This window comes from Podarcis vaucheri (genome assembly GCF_965113315.1).
Source record: "Podarcis vaucheri genome assembly, chromosome: 3".
In the NCBI taxonomy this organism is placed as follows: domain Eukaryota; kingdom Metazoa; phylum Chordata; class Lepidosauria; order Squamata; family Lacertidae; genus Podarcis; species Podarcis vaucheri.
In genome coordinates, this window is record NC_138761.1 from 83,897,214 (window position 1) to 83,922,425 (window position 25,212).

General features: G+C 41.2%; 1 protein-coding gene across 1 annotated transcript in view; it reads left to right on the plus strand.

Annotated features, from left to right (window-relative positions):
• The window catches only part of SNAP91 (synaptosome associated protein 91), a 73,519-nt gene that overhangs the window by 44,165 nt on the left and 4,142 nt on the right, over positions 1 to 25,212 (plus strand). The window contains exons 15-27 of the mRNA XM_082216969.1: positions 6,201 to 6,215; positions 6,388 to 6,567; positions 9,878 to 9,985; positions 10,621 to 10,911; positions 11,128 to 11,208; positions 11,360 to 11,431; positions 12,295 to 12,378; positions 13,467 to 13,550; positions 14,968 to 15,111; positions 20,158 to 20,307; positions 21,469 to 21,499; positions 22,575 to 22,686; positions 24,386 to 24,466. Of these exons, the coding sequence (XP_082073095.1) occupies positions 6,201 to 6,215; positions 6,388 to 6,567; positions 9,878 to 9,985; positions 10,621 to 10,911; positions 11,128 to 11,208; positions 11,360 to 11,431; positions 12,295 to 12,378; positions 13,467 to 13,550; positions 14,968 to 15,111; positions 20,158 to 20,307; positions 21,469 to 21,499; positions 22,575 to 22,686; positions 24,386 to 24,466 (1,433 nt within the window). The remainder of the gene's footprint in view (positions 1 to 6,200; positions 6,216 to 6,387; positions 6,568 to 9,877; positions 9,986 to 10,620; positions 10,912 to 11,127; positions 11,209 to 11,359; positions 11,432 to 12,294; positions 12,379 to 13,466; positions 13,551 to 14,967; positions 15,112 to 20,157; positions 20,308 to 21,468; positions 21,500 to 22,574; positions 22,687 to 24,385; positions 24,467 to 25,212) is intronic.

The following is a 25,212-nucleotide window of genomic DNA, read 5'->3' on the forward strand; positions in this document are numbered from 1 at the left end:
CTGTTATTCTGGAGAAAAAATGCTGAGCCACTGCTTACTAGGAAAGATTTTGGAGTATCTGGAGAAGGGCCTTGTCTCACTCCCCTCCTCCCTTAATAAGTGACAAGAATCCTTCTTGGAACTAGCCAGCACAAGGGCTATATGTTGTGTGTGGTGGTGTTTAACAAACCAAACCTTACTATTTTAAGAGTGGGCAGAAGGCCACGTTCATTTTCCAACCCCTTGGATGAACACCAGTCACTTGCAGCTACTTCAGGTTTCTAGTCTGATATTGCATGTCAGAGTGTTGGGGGAGAGGGATGTAGCTCCCCAAGCTTCTGTGTTTTACCTGTTCCAGGTGGATCACGTGGCACATAGAAATATTAGTAGTGGCCAATTGGGCGAGGTATTGATAAGTAAAAGACTTTTGCCACCACTGGGTAACAGGTGTAGGAAGAGGTTTCTCATGCCAGTGGGTGTCTTATGACATCACTTGGCATGGAATCCATTAGGTCTGCACCTTCACAGTCATTAGCACATGATAACCCCTGGTAAGGGCATGTGGTCTCCTACGTGGGTCGTCGCTTATAAAAGAAATCCTGAAATAGCGCTAGATGTTCTCACTGTATCTCGAACCATTTTTTGGAACCAATAGGTCCTTTGGAAATGTATATGGATAGTGTCACCATTTGAGAGAAGCATTCACTACTGTTTTCTGTAGCTTTTTTCTTTTCTTTTCAAAGAACACTATAGCAGCAGCATTTGCATGGTAGGGTCTATGGGATATTAAGAATCTGCCAACCCCCCCCCCCAAAAAAACCCCACTTGATTTTGTTTTCATTTTAACAAGGAACTTTGAGAAAGCTCAGAATAGAAGGTCTAGATTCACCCTATCTGTTCAAAGTTTTCATTATTCCATAGTGAATCCTGTTTCACAAAGAAAACCATGTTTTGAAAGCTTTCATTTTGGCAAATGTACAGCGAATGAGTGTGGTTGAATCCAAGGTGGGTCTCTATTTCTGCTGATCTCTGCATAGCCATTAGTGTAATAAAACGCGGATCCCGAAATGTGTTCTCATTTTACTTGTGACTTGCCCTATAACAAGAGCACTATATCCCTAGCTATGTTGAGCTTTAATTCTCTCCTTCTGTAGAAGGAATGTGACATTTAAACCCCGAATGCCTTAAATTGTCATTAAATATGCAGTACTCTGGAACCACAGTGGAGGCTGCCAGAACTCAGAAAACCTTCTTACACCTACTGAGAATATTAAACCTTGGGCTATATGAGCACTCAAAACAGGCAGGAGACAGGCAAGACCTTAGGTATCACCTTAAGGAGTATAGATTTATAATACAGCCAATTTATTGCTGGGCAGGGAGTGTCTTGTTCAACTGTGTGAATTGAAATATAAATTGTGTTTATTTGAGCTATGCTCATGCTGCTTCTTAACGACTTCCAGAACAGCAGCCATGTTCGTCTACTTGCAGCAAAAACTACCAAGAGTCTTGTAGCAACTTTTAAAAATGCTTAACAATTAATTATAGCATAAGCTTTTGTAGAGTAGGGTCTGCTTCAGACTAAACCTGGTCCCTCTCTGGAAGTTGTTGTCCAGATGGAAGGCACAATTTATCAGTATAGAGCAGAAATCATATCAATCTCATTTAGCTGATGAATCATAGAATAGAATCATAGAATCATAGAGTTGGAAGAGACCACAAGGGCCATCGAGTCCAACCCCCTGCCAAGCAGGAAACACCATCAGAGCACTCCTGACATATGGTTGTCAAGCCTCTGCTTAAAGACCTCCAAAGTAGGAGACTCCACCACACTCCTGGGCAGCAAATTCCACTGTCAAACAGCTCTTACTGTAGTAGATAGGTAGCCGTGTTGGTCTGCCATAGTCAAAATAAAAAAATTCTTTCCAGTAGCACCTTAAAGACCAACTAAGTTAGTTCTTGGTATGAGCTTTCGTGTGCATGCACACTTCTTCAGATACACAGATTCAGATTCTGAAGAAGTGTGCATGCACACGAAAGCTCATACCAAGAACTAACTTAGTTGGTCTTTAAGGTGCTACTGGAAAGAATTTTTTTATTTTAGCTCTTACTGTCAGGAAGTTCTTCCTAATGTTTAGGTGGAATCTTCTTTCTTGTCGTTTGGATCCATTGCTCCGTGTCCGCTTCTCTGGAGCAGCAGAAAACAACCTTTCTCCCTCCTCTATGTGACATCCTTTTATATATGTGAAAATGGCTATCATATCACCCCTTAACCTCCTCTTCTCCAGGCTAAACATGCCCAGCTCCCTTAGCCGTTCCTCAGAAGGCATCGTTTCCAGGCCTTTGACCATTTTGGTTGCCCTCCTCTGGACACGTTCCAGTTTGTCAGTGTCCTTGAACTGTGGTGCCCAGAACTGGACACAGTACTCCAGGTGAGGTCTGACCAGAGCAGAATACAGTGGCACTATTACTTCCCTTGATCTAGATGCTATACTCCTATTGATGCAGCCCAGAATTACATTGGCTTTTTTAGCTGCCGCGTCACACTGTTGGCTCATGTCAAATTTGTGGTCAACCAAGACTCCTAGATCCTTTTCACATGTACTGCTCTCAAGCCAGGTGTCACCCATCTTGTATTTGTGCCTCTCATTTATTTTTATTTTTTTTGCCCAAGTGCAATACTTTACATTTCTCCCTGTTAAAATTCATCTTGTTTGTTTTGGCCCAGTTCTCTAATGTGTCAAGGTCATTTTGAAGTGTGATCCTGTCCTCTGGGGTGTTAGCCACCCCTCCCAGTTTGGTGTCATCTGCAAATTTGATCAGGATGCCCTTGAGTCCATCATCCAAGTCGTTGATAGAGATGTTGAATAAGACCGGGCCCAAGACAGAACCCTGTGGCACCCCACTAGTCACTCTTCTCCAGGATGAAGAGGAACCATTGATGAGCACCCTTTGGGTTCGGTCAGTCAGCCAGTTACAAATCCACTGAGTGGTAGCATAGTCAAGACCGCATTTTACCAGATTCTTTACAAGAATATCATGGGGCACCTTGTCAAACGCCTTGCTGAAATCAAGGTAGGCTACATCCACTGCGTTCCCTTCATCTACCAGGCTTGTAATTCTGTCAAAAAACGAGATCAGGTTAGTCTGACATGACTTATTTTTCAGAAATCCATGCTGACTATTGGTGATCACAGCATTCCTTTCTAGGTGCTCACAGACTGTTTGCTTAATGATCTGCTCCAGAATCTTCCCTGGTATTGATGTCAGACTGACTGGGCGGTAATTATTTGGGTCCTCTCTTTCCCCCTTTTTGAAAATAGGGACAACATTTGCCCTCCTCCAGTCTGCCGGGACTTCACCTGTTCTCCAGGAATTCTCAAAGATGACTGCCAGTGATTCTGAGATCACATCTGCCAGTTCTTTTAATACTCTTGGATGCAGTTCATCTGGCCCTGGAGACTTGAATACATCTAAACTAACCAAGTATTCTTGTACTATCTCCTTAGTTATTCTGGGCTGTGTTTCCTTTGCTGAATCATTTGCTTCAAATTCTTCAGGTCGGGCATTGTTTTCTTTATCGGAGAAGACTGAGACAAAGAAGGCATTGAGTTCAGCCCTTTCTGTGTCCCCTGTTTGCATTTCACCATCTTCTCCTCTGAGTGACCCCACTGTTTCTTTGTTCTTCCTTTTGCTACGAACATACCCATAAAAGCCTTTTTTGTTGCTTTTAACCTCTCTAGCAAGCCTGAGTTCATTCTGTGCTTTAGCTTTTCTGACTTTGTGTCTACACGTGCTGGCTATTTGTTTGAATTCCTCTTTGGTGGTTTCCCCCCTTTTCCATTTTTTGTACACATCCTTTTTTAATCTTAACTCAGTTAAAAGTTCTTTAGATAGCCACCCTGGCTTCTTTAGGCACCTTCCATGTTTCCGTCTCATTGGTATTGCCTGACATTGTGCTTTTACTATCTCCCTCTTAACAAACTCCCAGCCATCATGAACTCCCTTTCCTTTTAGTATTACTGTCCATGGGATCTCACCCAGCACTTCCCTAAGTTTTATGAAGTCGGCTTTGTTAAAGTCAAGAAATTGAGTCCTAGTATGCTTGGCTGCTCCTTTCCGCTGTATAGTAAACTTCAGAAGAGCATGATCACTCGCGCCTAATGACCCTTCCACTTCTACCCCACTAACTAGGTCATCAACATTGGTTAGGACCAGATCTAAAATGGCAGTTCCTCTTGTTGCTTCTCCCACTTTCTGAACAATGAAGTTGTCTGCAAGGCCAGTGAGGAATCTGTTTGACCTTATGCTCTTGGCTGAGTTTGACATCCAACAAATATCCGGGTAATTGAAGTCCCCCATTACTACTATCTCCCTTCCTTTTGCATGCTTGGCCATCTGTTCCAGGAAGGCATCATCTATGTCCTCCGTTTGGCTTGGGGATCTATAGTAAACTACCACAATGAGGTCACTGTTATTCTTCTCTCCCTTAATTTTGACCCAAATGCTCTCACTTTGGCTTTGAGGTTCTAAATCTTGGATCTCTTCACAGGTATACACATCCCTGAAGTGGACTTCAGTCCATGAAAGCTGGTAGCATAATAAATCAGTCTTTTAAGGTGCTACAAAGCTCTTTTTTGTTGTCGTTGTTGCTTCTAACTGGAATTTTAGGGCTGAAACATGAAAGTGGTTTCTAGTGATACCTATAAATTAAAAGCTGTCATTCTTGTCATGGTGATAAACTGGCTAGCAGATTAATTATTGCATCCATCCACTTGTGTAAGGGAAGGTCCACTTCAAAGTGGGGCATTGCCTTGCACTGTTCACCTTTTCATCTGCCCCTGTGCCCCCAAAATCTGCTCCAAAAGGTTGAGAGAGCCTCTAGAGCATATTATAGGGGCACTGGGGGAGTTGTTGGAGAAAGAGAGGCAGTAGGCATGCTGTCTAAGAGGAAAATTTAAAGTGAAGCAACTTCCCCCAAGTTTAATCTACACCCAAAGTCAAGGCTGCATACTTTATGGCTTGGTATGCCCAGTGCAGCCCAGCAAATATACATTGTGGTCACCAAGGGTTCAAGGTTGTTTTTTCTTGTGTGGAATTGGAAAGCAGAGTTTCAGTGATGCACATGGCAGATAATACACACCTAGGCTGCAAGCTATCTTACAGTGGAGCACCTATTGTTGTGACCTCTTGTTAAGCTTTCTTCTCTGTGCCTCTGATGCAGAGAGAAGAGACATATTTGGTCATCAGCATGCTTTCTTCTGTTTGCTGGCTGGGGTTGATGGGAGCTGGAATCCAACAAAAAAACAGAGAGTACCACATTTCCTCGTGCATCACTGCTTACTCAGACTGCGGAATAGTTAGTGGAACAAGGAATCATCTGTATTGCCTACTTTTTCTTACATTTGCGTCATTTACATGACGTTTGGCTTATGGCTTACTGGGTCAGAGTTTGGCTGAGCAAATTCTAAAAAACCAGGGCTTGTTCTTTAACTCTTTGCTCATTAACCATGAGCTATAGCCAAGAACAATAAACCTAGCTGTCCGCTTTTGTCCATTTAGACGGGAAGGGTCATTTCCAGTTTGAGTCTTTCAAAGCTAACTCTGGTATCTAAAAGATTATGGCTTAAAGGTCTGGGTTTGCAAGTCAGGAAGAGATGCTTTCTTTGTGAGGGGGGAGGGGCAGAGCAGGGACGGGACAAGCCTGAACTGTACTCTTTCAATGTTTTTTTTATATATGTTGCACTTGGCTTGATCAGTGCTTGCACCCAACAACCTTCGCTGCCTGTTGGATAGTGACACTTTTGTGTCATTTCATGATGGACTTTTCGAATGTACTGTAGTTGGGTGAAGTGGTATTCATCTTCCCAAGGGTGTTGAAAAATGAAATGGTACATGGGGGATGATGCATCAGATGAGTCCAGATTATTTTTAAAGATGAAATGTGGTTGGATGAAGCTGTGGTAGAAATGGTTTCAGAGAAGTCTCGGCCACTTAAGTCTTTGTTTTTAGGAGCTTTGGAAAAAAGAAAGCAGACTGCATCCTATAAAACCATATGCAAGGTACCTGTGGCATGTCTGGAGTTAGAGCAGCGTCCTGTTGATTTGAAATAGCCCCACGCTGGCAGAGAATGACTTCTGGATAGCATGCATGTTGGCCCTGGCAGTTATTATTAACTCTTATTTCTTTACATTGCTATCTTCTAACGGACAATGCTGCAGACCTCTTGGGAGAGGGTGAGTAACGCTTGATTTCTAACCCCAGTTCCTCCAAATTGTTAATACACAATTAGCCTAGTCCTGCCATTTCACTCTTTTTTTGCAATGTAGTGTTAGTTTGTTTTCCCCTTCTCTCTTTCTCTCTCTTCTGCTCACTATTTCCGTTTGATCTTCATATATGGACTTGTAGACGGTCTGGCTGGGCTTTCCGGTGTTAGTTCTGAGCCGCAGATTTCAGATCCGTTTGCAACAGAGCCCACTCCAGCTGCTGCAGCTGCTGCTGCTACTACTACTACTGAAATAGCATCTGCTTCTGCTACATCTACAGCTGCCGCTGCTCCTACTTCTGCTGAAGTGGATCTCTTTGGAGGTTAGTTTTGTCACTGAGGTTTTTCCTCCCTCTCCCTCCCTCTCTCCCTCCCTCTCTAAAAAAAAAGAGGATGAGAAAACATTGTTGAAACCCACTCATTTTCATAGACTTGCTGCAGAACTGACAAAATGTAATACTTATACCTGGAAGCTTCAGGATAGCCCAATTTGCATGTTAAGTTTTCCAAAGGCAAGGTTGCTTTTGGGAGTGATCACCATGGAAACTTGAAGTGGGCCAAGGGATGACAAACACACAATATTAAGTTGCTTATATCGCTCTATCTACAAATAGCCATGGGAGGTAGGAAGACCAGGCCACAGAGGAGTGGGATTCAACCCTTTTCTCCATGCTGTGGTCCTGACAAAAATCACCCCACCTCTGAAGCTGCTACTGCTATGGGAGGAAAGCTCCATTGGTAGGCAGCATGTAGCTGCTGTGAATAATGCTTGGGGGGAGAAGGGGAAGTGATAACACTGAAACTAGTTACTATTAAGCTTATTGTGGAGATTGCACAAGCTTTCCATGTTTGGGACTCTACCACAGACCCACTGTTGACACAGCAGCAGCAGCTGCTGCTACTAGTTCTGTAAATCCTACGGATTGTATCCTAGTCTTGACACAGGATAAGTTTCATGCTAAAATGTTGGACGGCAGGAAGTGGTATCATTGGTTAATTCCTCTCGTGCAACATCCCAAAGGCTGATGGAGTGAGAGGGAGGCTCAGCCATTCTCTTACCTTGTTTTGCTATTCTGCTAATCTATATTTCAAAGTAGGGCTAGGCGATATCTGGTTTTCAACATTGAGATTTATCACCAGCCAAACATTGTGATATATCGATATCACAATAAGGATAAGGAGGGAACGATAAATAAAGATAGAACTATGCAGGGGTGAACAGTCAAAGGTTTGTTTGTTTTTTTAAAGCAAGCTTTTCAGAAGTACACACACACACACAAACACATACAAAGCATTGTGCAAAAAGAACAAATGGCTGATTAGGAGGTTGCTCAGGTGAGCAAAATATGATCCATACAGCAGCTAGGAAATTGTGTTCCATTTTCATCAATATTTTGATGTGGCTTTAATATAAAGCTTCTTAATTACTTTGTCAAATCAGAACTTTTGAAAATTGAAATGTTCTCGATTAATTACTGGACAACTGCCATACAGTTTGCTGTAATGTGTTAAATGGAGACTACACAACTTCAGGGCAATGAGAACTTGGCAGATTCCATTTCCTGTTGCTCTTCTCTTCTTCTTTTGCTCTTCAGTAGTGTGAAATCAGCTTTAGCTTGGTTCTGTTGCAGTTCAGATGCATGTCAACGTGAGCCTTTTTAGAATAGCTGGCATCAGTGACTTTTTGTGTGTGTGAAGATGTATATTTTTAACATGAAAATGCCATGCCTACGTTAACTGCATGTAAAGCTTTTGTGTTTGGACAAATTGTAACTTAAAACATTTCCTTCCTTTTTAGGGGTTGCATGGTACAGTATTCAGATTTAGGAATGCTAGTTTGCAATTCATAACCCTCCTCTCTTTAATGTCCCCACAGCCATGGTTTCTTCAGTTCCTCCCCTTCTACCCTAGTCACTTTGCCTACCCATCCATTCACAGATGATGGATTAGGCTGGATTCCAGTATTGCCGTAGAGCAGTCTACAGTGGGTTAATAGTACCATGAAGGGGAAGGTGGGAAGCAGCTGCCTTCTTCACCACTATACTTGGGAAGTATCAAATCCAAAATCAGATGGGCAATGGAAGTCTTTGATGCTTGGATTGCGTCAAGACTTTCAATTAAATTGAAAACAATTTGAAATGGGACTTGTCCTCTGTCACTCATTCTGCATGGCGGCAGCAGTGGCGTTGCTTACAAAGGCTATGCAGATGGCTCATCTCCTCTCTTTCTGCCACTGTGGAATTAGCAGTTGGGGAGGAAATGGTACCACTGTCAGTTGCTCTGTTGCAATCATCAAATGATCCAGATCATGTAGACAGAAGCCTTCACACATACACTTATATGCATGGAGGCTCCTTTCTTGCAGACACATTTATGTGCAGGTGCCAGGGGATTTGGGCTAGTCAGCATGTGGGCAGAGCCAATTGGCACACCCACTCCCCACTCCTGTGACTTATAGAATGAATTAGTGTATCTGCCTGCATACAGCTACTAAGTTCCCCATACAGACGTACTTTGGAACCCGAACGCCCTAGAATGCTGCAAACTCGGAAGTGATTGTTCCAGTTTGCGAACATTCTTTTGGAATCTGAACGTCTGGCGCGGCTACCCGTTGGCTGCAGAAGCTTCCTGCAGCCAATCAGAAGTCAAACAGGCTTCCGGAACGGATTCCGTTCGACTTCCAAGGTACGACTGTATTAGATTAATCCTGATAATGGAAAACAGTCTAGGCTAGAAAATCCCACACTACTGCTGGATTATGACTGTAGAAACTTTTAGAGTAATTTCCATTATTGCACAAAGGCACTATTAGATACCCATGGTGTATGGATGATAGTATGTAAGAAAAGGGTGTCAAACTGCTTAGGACAGTATAACCAAAAACTGTAATTATATAATTCTAAGAAGATGCTATATGCTCGGTGTAAGATTATGATGATTATTTTTTCTAGTAATTCATCTCCTTAGGGAGTAGGCTGTATATGTTGGAATATCAGTGTAATTTAAGTCACATTGAAAGAGCTATTTAGAGCAAGTGAACATCAGTATTCCATTCCTATTGCCATAAAATCAGGAATTGTTGCAGTTTATAGTACAAATAGTTGAAGCCTGCTGGTACAGTTTGGTTCCTAAATCTTAGGAAATACCCCAGATTTAGAATTACTGTTCAGATAAGTATGAGAGAGCTTGACAGAATAGGACAACGCTAATGTCTTAATTACAATTTTTTTAATCCTAATTGTATACAGTCCATTATTTTGGTTTCTTTTTTTAAAAAAAATATTTTGGTTGTTACATGAGCATGCTATTCAGAACCCTTATACAATGAATACCTTGTCGCGATTCGCTATCCTGCATATCTTGCCTGTGACCCTCAGGCTTGTCTCTGCATCCTCACCTACTACAAGTTGATTGAGTAAACAAAGCTACCTGCTGGTATCTGCAACAACAACAAAAAAAACCAACCACCCAAAAAACTCAGGTGGGGCCCTCCCCGCCAACACTCTTGCCTTTCCAGTTTGTATAAGGGAATCTTTTCTATGCCATTTTTAACCTGGTTCTTTTTTTTTTTTTACTATATTTTCTTCTTCTTTTAATCCTTCTTTAATTTCTGTTCCTAAAACTGCATTCAAGATGCCTTTGCAGCTTCTCCTGGTGAAGCCCCTGCAGCAGCTGAAGGGGCGGCAGCACCAGCTACCCCAACCCCTGTAGCAGCAGCTCTTGATGCATGCTCAGGAAATGGTGGGTTCCATCTCATTAGCTAGTCCGTCATTGTCGTGTTTGTCGTACTGTTGAAATAAACTACATGGCAGTATGTTTGTGTGTGTCTCTCTCTCTCTCTTTCTCTCTCCCTCTCCCCCCCCACCCTATGACTTCCTTTAATCTTTTCTCCAACAGCTTGGGAGGTAGTTCTAATCTATCAAGCAGCCCGCCCCCCCACCCCCACATCTGTAGACCCCCCCAGAGCATGTGTAGAGAAAACGTGGTTAATTTTTTTCTTTTCCAGTGAAGTTCCCCCCCACCCCCTTTTTAACTGAAACATCCTAACAATGCCGAATGTTAAAGGTCAGTCAGTGGGTTTCTTCCTGTGGTTGCTACCATAACGTTATAACAGAGTCACTATAACTTTAGAAGCTTAAAAAAAACACCTTATTTTTTAGGGGTGGGGGTGGGGAAAGCTGTGTTTATTTACCCCTTGGTAAAGATGATGGAGGCTTAGCTAATGATCTCTTGTGTTTTGTGTGTATGCATAATATACTATATATTTTTCTCTCTCTGTGTGTGTGTGTGTGGTTTTAATCCACACTCTGTGTGGTTTCTCCCCATCTCCCTCCCTACTGATCCCATGTATATATTGTGCCCTTTCCTTTTACAAGACCCCTTTGCCCCATCTGAAGGCAGTGCAGAGGCTGCTCCAGAGCTGGACCTCTTTGCTATGAAGCCCACCGAGACCAGCGTTCCTGTAGTTACCCCTACAACTAGTGCAGCCGCTTCAGTTCCCGCAACTACTCCTACTCCAGCTGCTGCCGTGGCCCCTCCAACCCCTGCTACTACTGCTACTACTACGGCCACTGCCACTACCACTACTGCTACCACGTCTGCTACTACCACTACCACCACCACCACTTCCTCCTCCGCTCCTACTCCTGCTCTAGATATCTTTGGTGGTAATTTGTTTTTAACTCTTTTTTGTTAATTAAAAAAAGAATGTTTCTGGGGGAATTGATCCTGGATGTACAGCATATGCAAACAATCTTTTGCACGTATACTGTTTGTGACAATTGGAAAGAAACAAACAAAAAAAAATCCATGTTGGAGCTGCAAAAACTGCCAAGTCTTGTCTCCCAGAAATGAGTTAAAGACATGTGTGTTCTTGATCTTAGATTTGTTTGAGTCTGCACCTGCTGATGCCTCTGCAGCACCTAAGCCAGACGCTACTCCTAGCATAGACCTGTTTGGTACAGGTAAAGAATAGTACTATCCTTTCCCTTAAATACCCAAACTCCTCCTTCTCTTAATTGCTTTTCTATTTTGACCAGTATTTTGTGTGAAGCATCTCTCTCTGTTTCCAATCTTCATTTGTTTTCTACTTGGTTTTTCTTTGTCTTCTGCAAGATGCTTTTTCTTCTCCACCAACTGGAGCTTCTCCTGTGCCTGAGAGTTCTATAACTGGTGATCTCTTATCTGGTGAGTGTGCTTGTTGCTTTCTCTCAAATGACTTATCACAACCCTTCCCTTCCCAAATTTGTTTCAATGCAACTCAGTTTGAGCTGCTGAAGAGTCAGTGATTACTTTCTTCATCGATACAAAGCTGATCTCTCCTCTGTATGCATTTCCGTCAAAGTTTGAAGCAACTTGTGCAACAACATTTCCCAGAGTACTTGGAAAATTATTTCCAGGAAGTCCCATTGGGTTTGAATCTTACCACCTGCTATGTGTGGCAAGGACAATAAAGGTTGCAAGGAAGTCTGGAGAACAAAGAAGTGGCAGTGCTAAGCAGACTCCGTAGAGACCTGGAACTCAATAGAACTCCTGATTTAGTGGGCATGCTTAAGATCATACTGCAGATGTGTCACGACAATGATTAGGATAAGTAGTAGTGGCAGATACAGGGAATTTGGGGGGGAAGGACTTGCATATGCAAATTTCTCCCTGTGATAAAAATTACTTTTTGGGTCAGTGAGTTGATTTCATAGATGATACATTATCACAAGATGTCGGCGGAGTGATACAATATATTTAAAATCCTTATGAGTATCAAGGAAAAATAATGTATGATAAAGTTTGTATGTATAGAAGATAAATAGAAATGGTCAAGGAACTGTGTATGTGTGCGTGGTGTTAAAATAGTTGCACTGCTTGCAAAATGCTTATTTAAAGTACTGTAGTGGAAAGAACTAAATTTTGGATGCTGCATGAGAAATGTAAAGGGAACACGTGTGCTGATATCTCAGAAGTCAATGTTTATTTACTGTGTTTTCATGGATCCAAGGTAGTTGGATCTCATCACTCCTGATTTGCTTATACTAAATATATCATGCTTACTGCAGTGGATGCATTTGCAGCACCATCGTCCCTGCCCACTGCCTCCCCAGCTAAAGTGGAGTCTTCAGGTGTGATTGACCTGTTTGGTGGTGGGTATTGTTCCTTCTCACCATTAGAGAACTTCACATTTCATTTCAGTTCAGTTCCATTTCATTTTTCTTCACTAGAAATTAAAGTTCCTTAACAGTTTTGTTTGTTACAGTTTTTATGTTGTTACTGAATATGCACTTAAACTGTTTGCTATAAAAATAACCATTAGCCTTTTTTATTTATTCCATCATCTCCCCTGATTTTCAGCAACATTTCATGCATGGAATTGCTTTCTTGCTTAAATAACTTGAATTATTACATTCTTCACCTACAGTGTGTATAGAGTGCTTTGCAGTGATGCTTTTATATTGCTTGTGTGGTTTCTATTTCCAGCTGCCTAATATCTTTAAGTCACTAGTAAGGAATGGAGTTGAGAAACTTTAGTTGATGTGTTTTCAAATGGGAGAGATATGTCAGTTGATCCCACTTCTGTGGAATTTGATACGAAAGGGCAAAATTGTGGAAGCTTGTCATATTTTACCAATTTGAGAATCTGAATTTGACTGTGCCTTAATTATGCTTTTTCCATTCAATGCCTGGAAAATATTTCCCTCTAAAATATTTGCATACATGTGTTTATTTTCTCTACAATCAAGCTTTCCGTCACTTTGCCAATGATGGCACGGAGGGAGGGTTGTTGTTTTTTTTTGCAGAAAGCTGAGCTTCTATTTAGACAGAAATGGTGAACCTATGGCCCTCCAGCTGTTACTGGACCAGACTCCCATCACCCTTGACTACTAGCAATGTCAGCTGGGGCTGATGGGAGCTGGAGTCCAGCAACATCTGGAATGCCACAGGTTTCTCCTTCCTTCAGCTGGACTGTACCTAAGTGATTTGCTTCAGATCAGCAAATGCAAACTGGTATAGGATGGGTGGTATGGGATAGTTTTCTTTTGCTTTCTTCTAGAAGAGCTGTGATCAAAACTTACTAATATGCTTGGTGGTGGTTTTTCTACAGCCATGAAAAATGGCACTTGTCTTGTTTTGGTAGTCCAGGGTTGTGTGCTTTGCCCCAGACTTGTACATTAACCTACTCACTGTTTAAACCCTCTTGCCTTTTATTGCTGTCTCATGGAAATACCTATAGATGCTTTTGGAAGTAGTGCTCCTGAACCCCAGCCTGCAACCCAAGCTGCTTCTAGCTCCTCTGCTTCCGCCGACCTATTGGCTGGTAATGACAAACAATTATGTGCCATTCTTAACATCATGGTGGTAGTTTTTTAAAAAAATATTTTTTAATATTTCTTTACTTGAGCACAGATATTGGGTGACCGCTTACAGAAGCAGCAAGCTTCACTCCATTTGGTGCATTAGAAAACATGACTCTGAGCCCAGGGGTGGGGAACATTAGGCCTCTGCAGTGCTAAATTCCTTCAGGGTAAGGGAAGTGGTTGAGGACCACCTGCTCAAGTGGGTGGAGTCAAAACACACACCACCTCTGTCATGTTCTCTCTCTCTCTCTCTCTCTCTCTCTCTCTCTCTCACACACACACACACACACACACACACACACACGTAGAAACATCTTAGCTTGCCTTTCTTGGAACGCAGAGAAAAGAGGAAGTCATTTTTTTTTTCAGTGCTAAAAGCTTAGCTGTAACTCAGTAGAATTTCACAGGGAAGTAGGAAGTAATGTGATGTGAGAAACCTGATATGGAGGCCTAGTAAGCCACTTTCAATCTACAGGCCAGAGATTTCCCACCACTGTTCTAAGCCAATTAAATTGTGTTGCTGCTAGTTCTGTTTAGCCAGTCAGGATGAAGAAGATGTTTCTCTGTTCTACTGCCTACTGCCAATTGTTTATTTTGCTGAAGTTAATGCAATGAGTGAAAATGGGATTTATAATTGAAATGTGTGCGCAAATATACCCTCCAGTTTAGATAATTGCTAGCTAACTCATGGCTGCTACGCAGATGACGATGTTTACGAATTTCTCAGAACTAATGCACTAGAAGGGCAGTAAAAGGAGTAGCAAAATCTTGGAGTGCTCTCTGATTCAGAAAATGTACCTTGATAGTACAGTACACAAATATGTCAAAAGAGCAGGATAGCCATGTGTACCATAATGTGTCCGATGAGATCATATGTCCTTCACTGTATTATTCCTAGCTTGGGACACTTGCAGGCTCTAAACAATGAATAAAGCTGGTGTATATATTTCACAAGTGATTATATAATTATTAGAGTTTCTTTTCCCCTCTAATGTAGAATCATAGCAAATGGTCAAAAGTAATTTTTGTTGTTGGCAGTAAGTGTGCAAGCTCTTACATCAAGCCTTATCTCAGCTCTAAATTGATCTTGCAGCAATTAAGTCCTGAAGGGTAGGAAATGATACAGCAAGCCACTTTGATCCCCAATAGTTCGATCAGGACAAGAGGTTTTTTTTAGTATTAAGTTCTACCATAAAGTGTTCTGAGAGGATGGATGTGCAACAGTCCCCAGTTGTTCTGCTATGTAAAGCAAGAAATAGTACCGTGTATCCAAAAATTTGCTTTGCCCCTTAAGAGTATTCAGATCTGTGTGTGCTGGCCAGCTTTTAGTAGTTATCTAATTACTTTCTCATTTCTCCCCCTTTCATTTTTCCAAAGGTTTTGGGGGTTCTTTTATTGCTCCTTCTCCTTCCCCTTCCCCTGTTACTCCAGCTCAGGCTAATATACTACAGCCCAATTTCGAAGCTGCTTTTGGAGCCTCACCCTCACCTTCTCCTGGCGGCAGTTCCTTTGATCCCTCAGGTGAGTTGGGGTGTTTTGCTTTTGTGAATTTCCAGAACAAAATGCTGATTTCATTTATGAGATGAGATGCTGTTGCAACTCTACCTGATGTGCAAAAGGGCATTCAAAGGGAGTTCCTTGGAGGCTTAAAAAATTCCCTGCCTTGTGTTCCTTTGAAATGGGTAAACGTTTAGCGCAGTGTAAATTGAAGCAAAGTTCCTGTTACGCAGTTGTCTTTCATAGGGTTTAAACACATATCAAACCAAAGTCCTCTCTTTGCATGTGCTCTATATGCATGTTTGTTTAAAGGAAACTTCTGAAACTGCAGACACTTTGTACTGTTTATTCAGTATATGGATGTGTGGTCTTGCTATTTTTGCTGAGCCTTTTCCAAGCGTGCATGGCACAAAAATGTTAGATATAATGGACTTCCAGGGTGTTCTTCCCTTGACATAAAGCTTAACCTTTCATCACTGCTCTGTCGTTTTCTGTTTGTATCTCTTTCATTCTATACTTTCATGCTGGGGCCTTGCTACAAATTTGCAATTTGGGTGAGTTCTGCAACAGAATAAATAAAAACAAAATATTTTAGTATTGCTTTGCTTTATTTGATCGCTTGTCGGAGCATAGTGCGAGTTGGCTTACTAACATTGGCATGCACATCTGATGTGAATAGGTGTACTCACCATGTAATGTTGGTCTGGCTTAGAAATTGCTACCTAATTGGGTATAATGGGATGAGATCCTCTGAGTTGTGGTATATTTTTCCAAATGTGATATTTGAGCTGGAAAAGTTAGGCCAAACCATGGCAGTATTATATTCTTTCTGATACCTTCTAAAGCAAAACTTTTAAAGGAAAAAATATAACCCACTATCCTAGCTTGTAGATGTCAGAAATGAAATACTTTTGTGGTGTGGAAAACTTACTGTGCAGTTAGTTTTCCAATGGACGTCACAATAGGCTTATTGATACTTCTGTCCTAAGGAATTCTTACTACAAGTTATCTTCTCTGGCTTTCTTACCCTTGCTTAATGTTCAGCAGGTTTTATGTTTTCCAATTTTCTTTGCACCCACTACTATCCATTCTTCCTGACACACTTAATGTGTACTGTTACAATAACTAGCTAGACAATCCCGAGGAAAATTGGCCAGATGTTTGCCATAAAGTATGATGAGATAGAAATTGGAGGACAAAAATACTTACAGTGGTGCCTCGCAAGACGAAAAGAATCCGTTCTGTGATTCTCTTCGTCTAGCGGTTTTTTCGTCTTGCGAAGCAAGCCCATTGACGGATTAGCGGATTAGCGCTATTAGCGGCTTTTAGCGGCTTATCGGCTTATCGGATCAGCTGATAAGCGGCTTAGCGGCTTAGAAAAAGGGGGGGAGGGGGGAAAACCCGCAGGAACTCGCAAGACATTTTCGTCTTGCGAAGCAAGCCCATAGGAAATTCGTTTTGCGAAGCAACTCCAAAACGGAAAACTCTTTCGTCTAGCGAGTTTTCCGTCTTGCAAGGCATTCGTCTTGCGGGGCACCACTGTATTATAGAGAAAATTCAAGGAGATATTCTGAAACTTCCCACGTTTGCCTGCCAGAAGCAATAAAACCATTGCCATATGCTTTCTCTTGGGCATTGTCGGCCAATTGGTGCCAAAAAAGGATAGAACCTTTTTCATGTATGCAACAACAGCAGCAAGAATACTGATCGCAAAGTATTGGAAGACACAAGATTTACCCACCTTGGAAGAATGGCAGATGAAAGTGATTGACTATATGACATTGGCGGAAATGACAAGCAGAATTCGTGACCAGGGAAAGGAGACTGCGGAAGAAGATTGGAAGAAATTTAAGATTTATCTTAAGAACTATTATAAACTTGATGAAGCTTAGAATGTCGAGATTTTACAGAGAGAAAGGGTTGCAGTAATATAAGATCAGATTAAGAAAGGACTATGATGAATTAGGATGGGAAAGAACATTTATAAGTTGCTATAAAATTTGGACATGAGGATGCAGAAAGGGGAGGTATGGGGAAGTCCGAGGAAAGAAGTCTATGAAAGGATATTTTGAAATTATATTTGTTTGTTTGTCTGTTTTTCTTTTATGTTTGTTTGTTATAAAAACTTTTGTAAAACTAATAAAAATTTTATAAAAAAAAAAAAAACCATTGCCATATGGTGTCCCTAACTTTCTCTTCGCCATATGTAAAAGCTAAATGTGGGGTAGTTCAGATGTTTTTGAAGGGAGAAAGATTAAAAAGTTGGCTGCAGGTAATTAAACTTGGGGATATCATAGTTATTGAATGTAGTTTATGAAAAAACTCTCTGATGGTAATTCTTTCCACATCTGCAATTCTGCAGCAATCACAATTCATTTCAGTAGTTACCTAACTCCATGCTTTCTTTTCTGGTCTTAGAAAGCTAATTGGCAAGTGGACTGTGATACCTTGAATTCATACACAAATAGTGGCCTACTGTCTAGTTCAGTTGTTCTTCCCACCACAGGGAAAAATGAAGGGATGGAGTGTGCAAACCTGAGACCTAACCTCTCCCAAGGACTATCCTGGGAGGAAACAGTGTCCAGACAGACGCCCTGTTTGACATTTCAGAATGTAACAAAGACCCCATAGAAGATTCTTGTAGTATAATAATATGTGATCTTGTCTTGATTTTTATTTTATTTTTTGAAAAAAAAACCATAACTTCATTTCTCTTTCCATCTGAATTCATGGTAATGGTATTGGAAGCTAAGCAGTGTTGAAATGCAGGGTATGCCACATCTTTTTTTTTTTTATAATAATTTTTTATTACATTTTTTCCAAATTACAAAGAGAACAAAAGGAAAGACTGAACAGAAGAAAAAAAGAGAAAAAAGAACAGAAAATCATAACCATTTCGACAACTCACTTCAAATTTCCATTGGACTTCCCCACATCTCCCACATAATGCATTCTTGATAATAAAGTTATCAGCAAATTATACCCTTATTTCGTATGTTTCTTTATATTTTCAATTGCAATTTGAGTTTAAATCTCTTATTCTCCAATTACTCTAAAGATATAACATAATATCCTTTTTACCCGTTTAAACTTTGATTCTTTCATGAGTGTTATCAATTTCATAAATAATTAAATTTCATTGCTGGGGCTAACGTTCCAAATCATACGGCGTCTTATGTTTCATACAACTTATAATACTTTTGCAAATAGTCTTTAAATTTTTTCCAGTCCTCCTCCATTGCCTCTTCTCCCAGGTCTCGGATTCTTGCAGTCATCTCGGCCAGTTCCATGTAGTTCATCAATTGCGTCTGCCACTCCTCCAGTGTGGGCAAATCTTGGGTCTTCCAATGCTTGGCGATAAGAATTCTTGCTGCAGTTGTAGCATACATAAAAAAAGTTCTATCCTTTTTTAACACCTTCTGGCCGACAATGCCCAGAAGGAAGGCCTCGGGTTTCTTGGGAAAGGTGTACTTAAACACCTTTTTTAACTCGTTATAGATCATTTCCCAAAAGGCCTTCAATCTTGGACAAGTCCACCAGAGGTGAAAGAATGTCCCTTCAGCCTCCTTGCATTTCCAACATTTATTATCAGACAAATGGTATATCTTAGCAAGCTTGACTGGGGTCATGTACCACCTGTATACCATTTTCATAATGTTTTCTTTCAAGGCATTACATGCCGTAAACTTCATACCGGTGGTCCATAACCTTTCCCAGTCCTCAGACATAATATTGTAACCAATGTCTTGAGCCCATTTTATCATGGCTGATTTAACTGTCTCATCCTGAGTGTTCCATTTAAGCAGCAAGTTGTACATTCTCGATATTACCTTGGTCTTTGGTTCTAACAGCTCTGTCTCAAGTTTCGATTTTTCCACCTGGAATCCTATTTTTTTATCTAGCTTAAAAACCTCATTAATTTGGGCATAATGTAGCCAATTTTGCACCTTATCCTTTAATTTTTCAAAGCTCTGCAACCTCCAATTACCTCCAATGTTTTCTATTATTTCCCAATATTTCGGCCAATATGCCTCCATATTGGATGTTTTCCGGGCTTTGGCCTCTATTGGTGAAATCCACCTCGGGGTTTTACTTTCCAATAAGTCTTTGTATTTTTTCCAGACCATAAATATTGCTTTTCTGACAATATGGTTTTTAAACATTCCATATGTTTTCCCCTTGTCATACCACAAATACGCATGCCATCCTAACGAATTATTAAAGCCTTCCAGATCTAGGACATCAGTGTTTTCCAATAAAATCCAATCTTTCATCCAGCAGAAGGCCGCAGCTTCATAGTATAACCTTAAGTCCGGCAGGGCAAACCCCCCTCTCTCCTTTGCATCAGTTAGTATTTTAAACTTTATTCGGGGCTTTTTGCCCTGCCAGACAAATTTAGAAATGTCCTTCTGCCACTTTCCAAAACAATCCACTCTATCCACAATCTGCAAGGCCTGGAACAAAAACAACATTTTTGGCAAAACGTTCATTTTTATAGCTGCAATTCGGCCTAACAAGGATAGTTTCAATCTTGACCAAATTTCTAAATCTTTTTTGACTTCTGACCAACATTTTTCATAATTATCTTTAAATAGATTCAAATTCTTAGAAGACAGATTGACCCCCAGGTATTTCACTTTTTTAACAATGTTTAGTTCTGTTTCCTTCTGAAACCCCTCTGTTTCAGTAACCGTCAAGTTTTTCCCTAACACCTTAGTTTTTTGTTTGTTCAACTTAAAACCCGCCAGGGTATGCCACATCTTAAGAGGTTTCCAAGGTAAAATACTAGTCATTATTTGGATCTCTTCAGATTATTCATTAGAATAAATTATATACAGGATTAGAGTAAGCTTCAGTGTGTTAGCCAGATAGCTTGCATGCATGCCTTCCATTGGCATTACATTAACATTAAATCTATGTGATGGTGGTACTAAGACCTGTAGTGATTGTATGTGTTACGAAGTTCATGGTTTGACCATTTTGGATGTCAGTTGCCTTGACCCGTGTTAACCCAGGCCGTGCTTTACAAAAGATTGGTGCCCTAAACTACTGCTCTTTTTTAATCTACAGTGTTTGATGGCTTAGGTGACCTCCTTATGCCAACTATGATGCCATCTGGTCAACCACTCTCTGCTTCAGGAATAGCCGCCTCTTCTACTTCAGCTGCAACCAAAGGCATTGGAAGTGATCTTGATTCCTCTCTCGCGAACTTAGTAGGGAGTAAGTTTGGGAAACTGCAATGCTTGGAAGTGGGTTTCACTTTGTTTATTATTCGGTGACCCATGGTGTATCGTACTAATCAGTCAGACATGATTTACACTCAGTGTGCCTCTGTTGTGTATCTCTTCAATGGTTATTGCAGAAGGATGTGTTTCTTCCCCTATAGGAAGACAAAGTGATGAGGTTTTCATTTTCTGTGTGACAGGAAATTCCTGTTCTCGTCCTGAACTTGTGACACTGAAGTATATACAACACTTTTTATATTGCTGAGTTGGCTCAATTCTACAACAAGTTAAGCAAATCACTTGAAGACATTTTTTTAAAAATTAGATAGTAAATGGAAGAATAATAGTTCAAATAAAATTACTCGCATTCCTAAGAGTAGCGTTTAAAGTGAGAAGTAGAAAATTAAATTTGTGGTTACATGGATGGCCAGTAAATGCTACCTAAAATAAGCATTGATTTCTGGCTTTACTTTATGCTTCAGAGATTAACACTCAGATGACAGTAATAAAGGCCATGGGTTTGCATGAAGATGCCCAGAACAGATAGGATTATGAAATTGCATCTCAGTGTTGCATCTGTCCTTGAATAGTGTGAGAAACCTTTCTGATATATTGTGCGTTATTTTCATTTCAGTCACTTTTTTTTAATAGCTGAATAAATGCTGCTTAAGTCTGTTGACCCTTAATGATTCAATGAGCTCAAAATTGCATTCATTAGTCAATGGTTTCATTAAGTCAAGAATGGAGAACCTGTGGCCTTCCAAATGTTGAATCCCCTTTTCAATCGCTCCTGACCACTTGTCATGATAACTGGAAATGTTGGGAGTCCAACACCATCTAGAGGAGGGTTTCTCAAACGTGCATCCCCACCTGTATTTGTACTACAAGCTAAGAGGACCCGATGGTCAGGGATGATGGAAATTGTGGTCCAAACCTTGATCTAGAGAGTCACTGGTTCCTCAGAACTGCTGCTAGATGGCAACTGAGCTCATTGAACCAACTCTCCAACTCATAAAGCTGTCTTATACCATGTTCCTACGTATAAAATGATCAGACATATTTTGGTCATTGTAAGAACTGTTGAAATAGACTTTGATATCTTTATATGCAAGTTGGGCAAAACTGAAGTTTTCAAATTACCTTTCCATCTTTGCAGATCTTGGAATTTCTGGTACAACATCAAAGAAGTAAGTAGCTATTAAAATAAAAATTCCAGACATGAATATACTGTACTTTTTACTGACTGACTTTGCATTTGCGGTGCTTCTATTTATTAGTAGTATTTTTAATGAAACTTCTGCTTCCCTATAAACAGAGGCGGAGTTTCATGCTCCAGCACCAGGGAGCAGAGAGCAGGTGGGGGTGGGGCTGGGGTGTGTCCCGGGGGTGGGGTGTGCATCCTGGGGGCGTGGTGCACGTCCTGGGGGTGTGGCGCACTGGCCGCAGGGGTGTAGAGCGCGTCCTGGGGGTGGGGCACACTGCCTGCAGGGGCGTGGTGCCCAGCGCGGGGGGGCACGATGGCACCCTACTGGGATTGCGCTGCTGGGGGCAGTGCACTCCCCCCCCACTCCTCTTCCTCCCCCAGTGCCTATAAATAGTCTTTAAGTGGTTATGTATTCTTTCAAATCCATTCTTTGGAAAGGTGACAAAATAGAATGGTCTTATCAGTAAAAACCTGGTCTCTTATGACAGAATAGAGTGCTAGTACTTCTCTCCACAGTTTCATAAGCGAAAGCTTTATGAATTGTTGTATTTTCCTTTGCATACTGAAGATTAAGAAACATTGTACAGGCATACCTCAGAGATGTTGCGGGTTTGGTTCCAGACCACCACAATAAAGCCAATATTGTAATAAAGCGACACACAAAATTGTTTCCCAGTGCATGTAAAAGTTATGCTTGCATTACACTGTAGTCTATTAAGCCAGGCCCCCCAAGGCTTCAGGGGGGGAGGGAGCGCTATGTCAGCTGCACTCCCATGGCCAGAAAGTGGCAGCGGTGGCAGGAGGCTTCCTTCTGCTGGAAGTGGCAGGCTGCCTACAGCTGCATCCATCTCCTTTTAAGGAGCAATATCTGCAATAAAGTGCAAAGTGAAGCACGATAAAATGAGGTATACCTGTATTTCATTTTGTAATCCAAAAGCCAGTAGTAGTGCAAATCTAAACATTGCTTTTGTTCCAGCCCAAAATATTGCACTATTTCCAATACTGTCCCTTAGCTGGTTGGTTGATTGATTAGCATTCAAAATCATTGTCTGTTTTAGGGGAGATCTTCAGTGGAATGCAGGAGAGAGGAAGTTGACAGGAGGAGCCAATTGGCAACCCAAAGTAGCACCTGCAACATGGTCAACTGGCGTTCCTCCAAGTGGCCCAATGGTATGTAGTGTTGTTGATACTTCTTATTTTTAGTGAAATGCATATAAATTGATCAGCCGTTTCAATAGACTCTGCCACAAGCAAGAGCTTTGTCACCCTAGAAAACCATTATTACGGGCTGGATTGTTTGAAGTCTGTTTACACTAATGTTAGAAAGCTTAGGAAATGTATATCCCATCCTACTATTGTTTAAATTATGTAGTTATCTTATCATTTGTTCCGGGAGCATAACACTTCCTTAGTGTTTGAATGAAAGCATGTTTTCAATTTATGCCTCCTGTACCTTAACACTTTTGTTCACTATACCCAACCTTACTTCAGAGAATAAACCAGAGTGCTAAAAAACCATGGGAAGCTAGAATATTTGTTAAAATCACTGTTGTTGATAGTGTTGTTGGTTGTTGTGAAACAACCCACCACCTTGGGACAGCAGGCTGAAATATAAAAACTGTCAAATTAAACAAGAAAATATTCAGACAATACAGTGTTCTAAAACAGTAAAGAGACAGGGCCTGGCAAATCTCAATTTATTCCATGGGGTAGGCACCAATCCATAGAAAGCTCTGCCCCTGGTTGCTGCCCACTGCCTGACTAGCCTCACAGGACTACATAATCTGAAACAGAGGGTCCAGTGATGATCTGGGGAAGAACATATGGAAGAAGCCATTTGTTGTGGTCCCCTGCCCCCAAGTCATTTAAGGCTATAAAGCACATTGAATTGAGCCAGGAAATGAACTGGCAGCCAGTGCAGTAAAAGCAAGATAAGCATGGTGTGATCAAAATGCCTAGCGACAGTATCCTAGTGCCACATTTTGCACCTCTTGCCATCACATGGCGACAGTATGGCCAGTTCAAGACCCAGGACATTTCAGAGTTCTAGACTCTTTTCAACTCTGGCTCCGGCCTGGTGGTACCCTCTGCCTCATGAGACCAGGGCCCTGCAGGATCTGATTTCTTTCCGCAGGGCCTGTAAGACAGAGTTGTTCCACCTGGCCTTTGGCTTGGAGCCAATTTGATTCCCTCCCTTTCTTTCTTTTTCCTTTCCTTCTCCTCCTGCAATGAGGCTACATTTTAATATTTTAATGTTTCAATATTTTAATGTTGTATTTTAATTTTGTTTTTAAGTTGTAATCATTCAACTTGTTTTTATTATTGCTTGTAAGCCGCTCTGAGCCCAGCCTTGGCTGGGGAGGGCGGGGTGTAAATAAAAATTGTTGTTGTTGTTGTTGTTAGACTGTGGCAGTTTAGTGGAAAGGGGTTGCGCACAAGGCAGGAACTAGGGCCAAAGTCACTGTGTTCGGATCTGGCTATGAGCCTGTCTGCTTGAGAAACAAGTGAATAACGTAGAGAAGTTGAATATTTTCAAAGGTAGCTCTGAATAAACCCAGAACTTTGTAACATTCGACAAACTAAATTGATGACTGTATGTTAGGTTTTTTTTTTATTGTATAACTGTAAATCCTTGAGACTTACGTGAAAGGCGAGTGAACAAGGAAGAGGAGGATAATTGCTGGATGACAGCTTTTAATACAATTAATCTGTCCTATGTTGATTTAACTTTGGCAGGATGTGGAAATGGCAGGATGGGCTTCTGTAACGAGTGCTGAACAGTGACTTAATGTTGGAAGTGAGTGTGTGCGTGCGTTCATATCTGTATCATCTGTAATCAGTGCCTGGTGTTTGTTATCCTGGTTTCTAGACAGGATCTGGAGCTCCAGCAGGTGCTGCCCCTCCTACATCAGGTGCCCCCCCTGCACAGCCTGCACCAGGATTTGGGATGGTGAGTGACATTTAATAATAGAGATTGCATTTGATCAGTCATTTTCTTAAAAAACAAAACAAAAAAACAATGACAGGAAGGATTGCCACCACCTGCCACTTAACCTTTGCTTCCTTTTTAAGTTGGTTATGGCCAAGACTTATATATTTTGCACTTTTTTTTAAAAAAAAGTCAGCATTCAGCAGGAGGAAAAACAGAAGTCAGCCCACATTACCGTTTTTGTAACCTTGCTTAACTTGAATATTTTGCATGCTTCTGGAAGGAGCAAGAAAACTATGCAGAGCTCTGAAGCTCTGCCCCAGGAATCTTTCCTCGGCACTGCCTTCTTAGTTTTCACCAGACATTTGTCACACATTGAAGTTTATCATTTGAACCTTGAAGACCAGGAACACGTTCCCTTTAAAAAGGATACATCCGATGCCAATCGATGCACCGAACACCAATTTCTATGCTTGTCACTGCACAATACACAGTGCACTGCATAAGGAGTTTGCTGGGGTTTGCTAACAGATTACAAAGGGCGTTGGTCTTCATCTGGTTGGTTAGGACTCAGTAATGGATCACAGCCTGATCTAAGGTGGCAGCACTACCACCATACAGATAGATAGCTAGTGATGATAGTAGTAGTAGTAGTAGAAGAAGAAGAAGAAGAAGATAAGTCCCACAATGCATGCTTGGGTTAAAGGTGAGTCCCAGGTCTGAAAAAGTTGACAACTACTGACAATAGGGTATACAACCTACCTGAA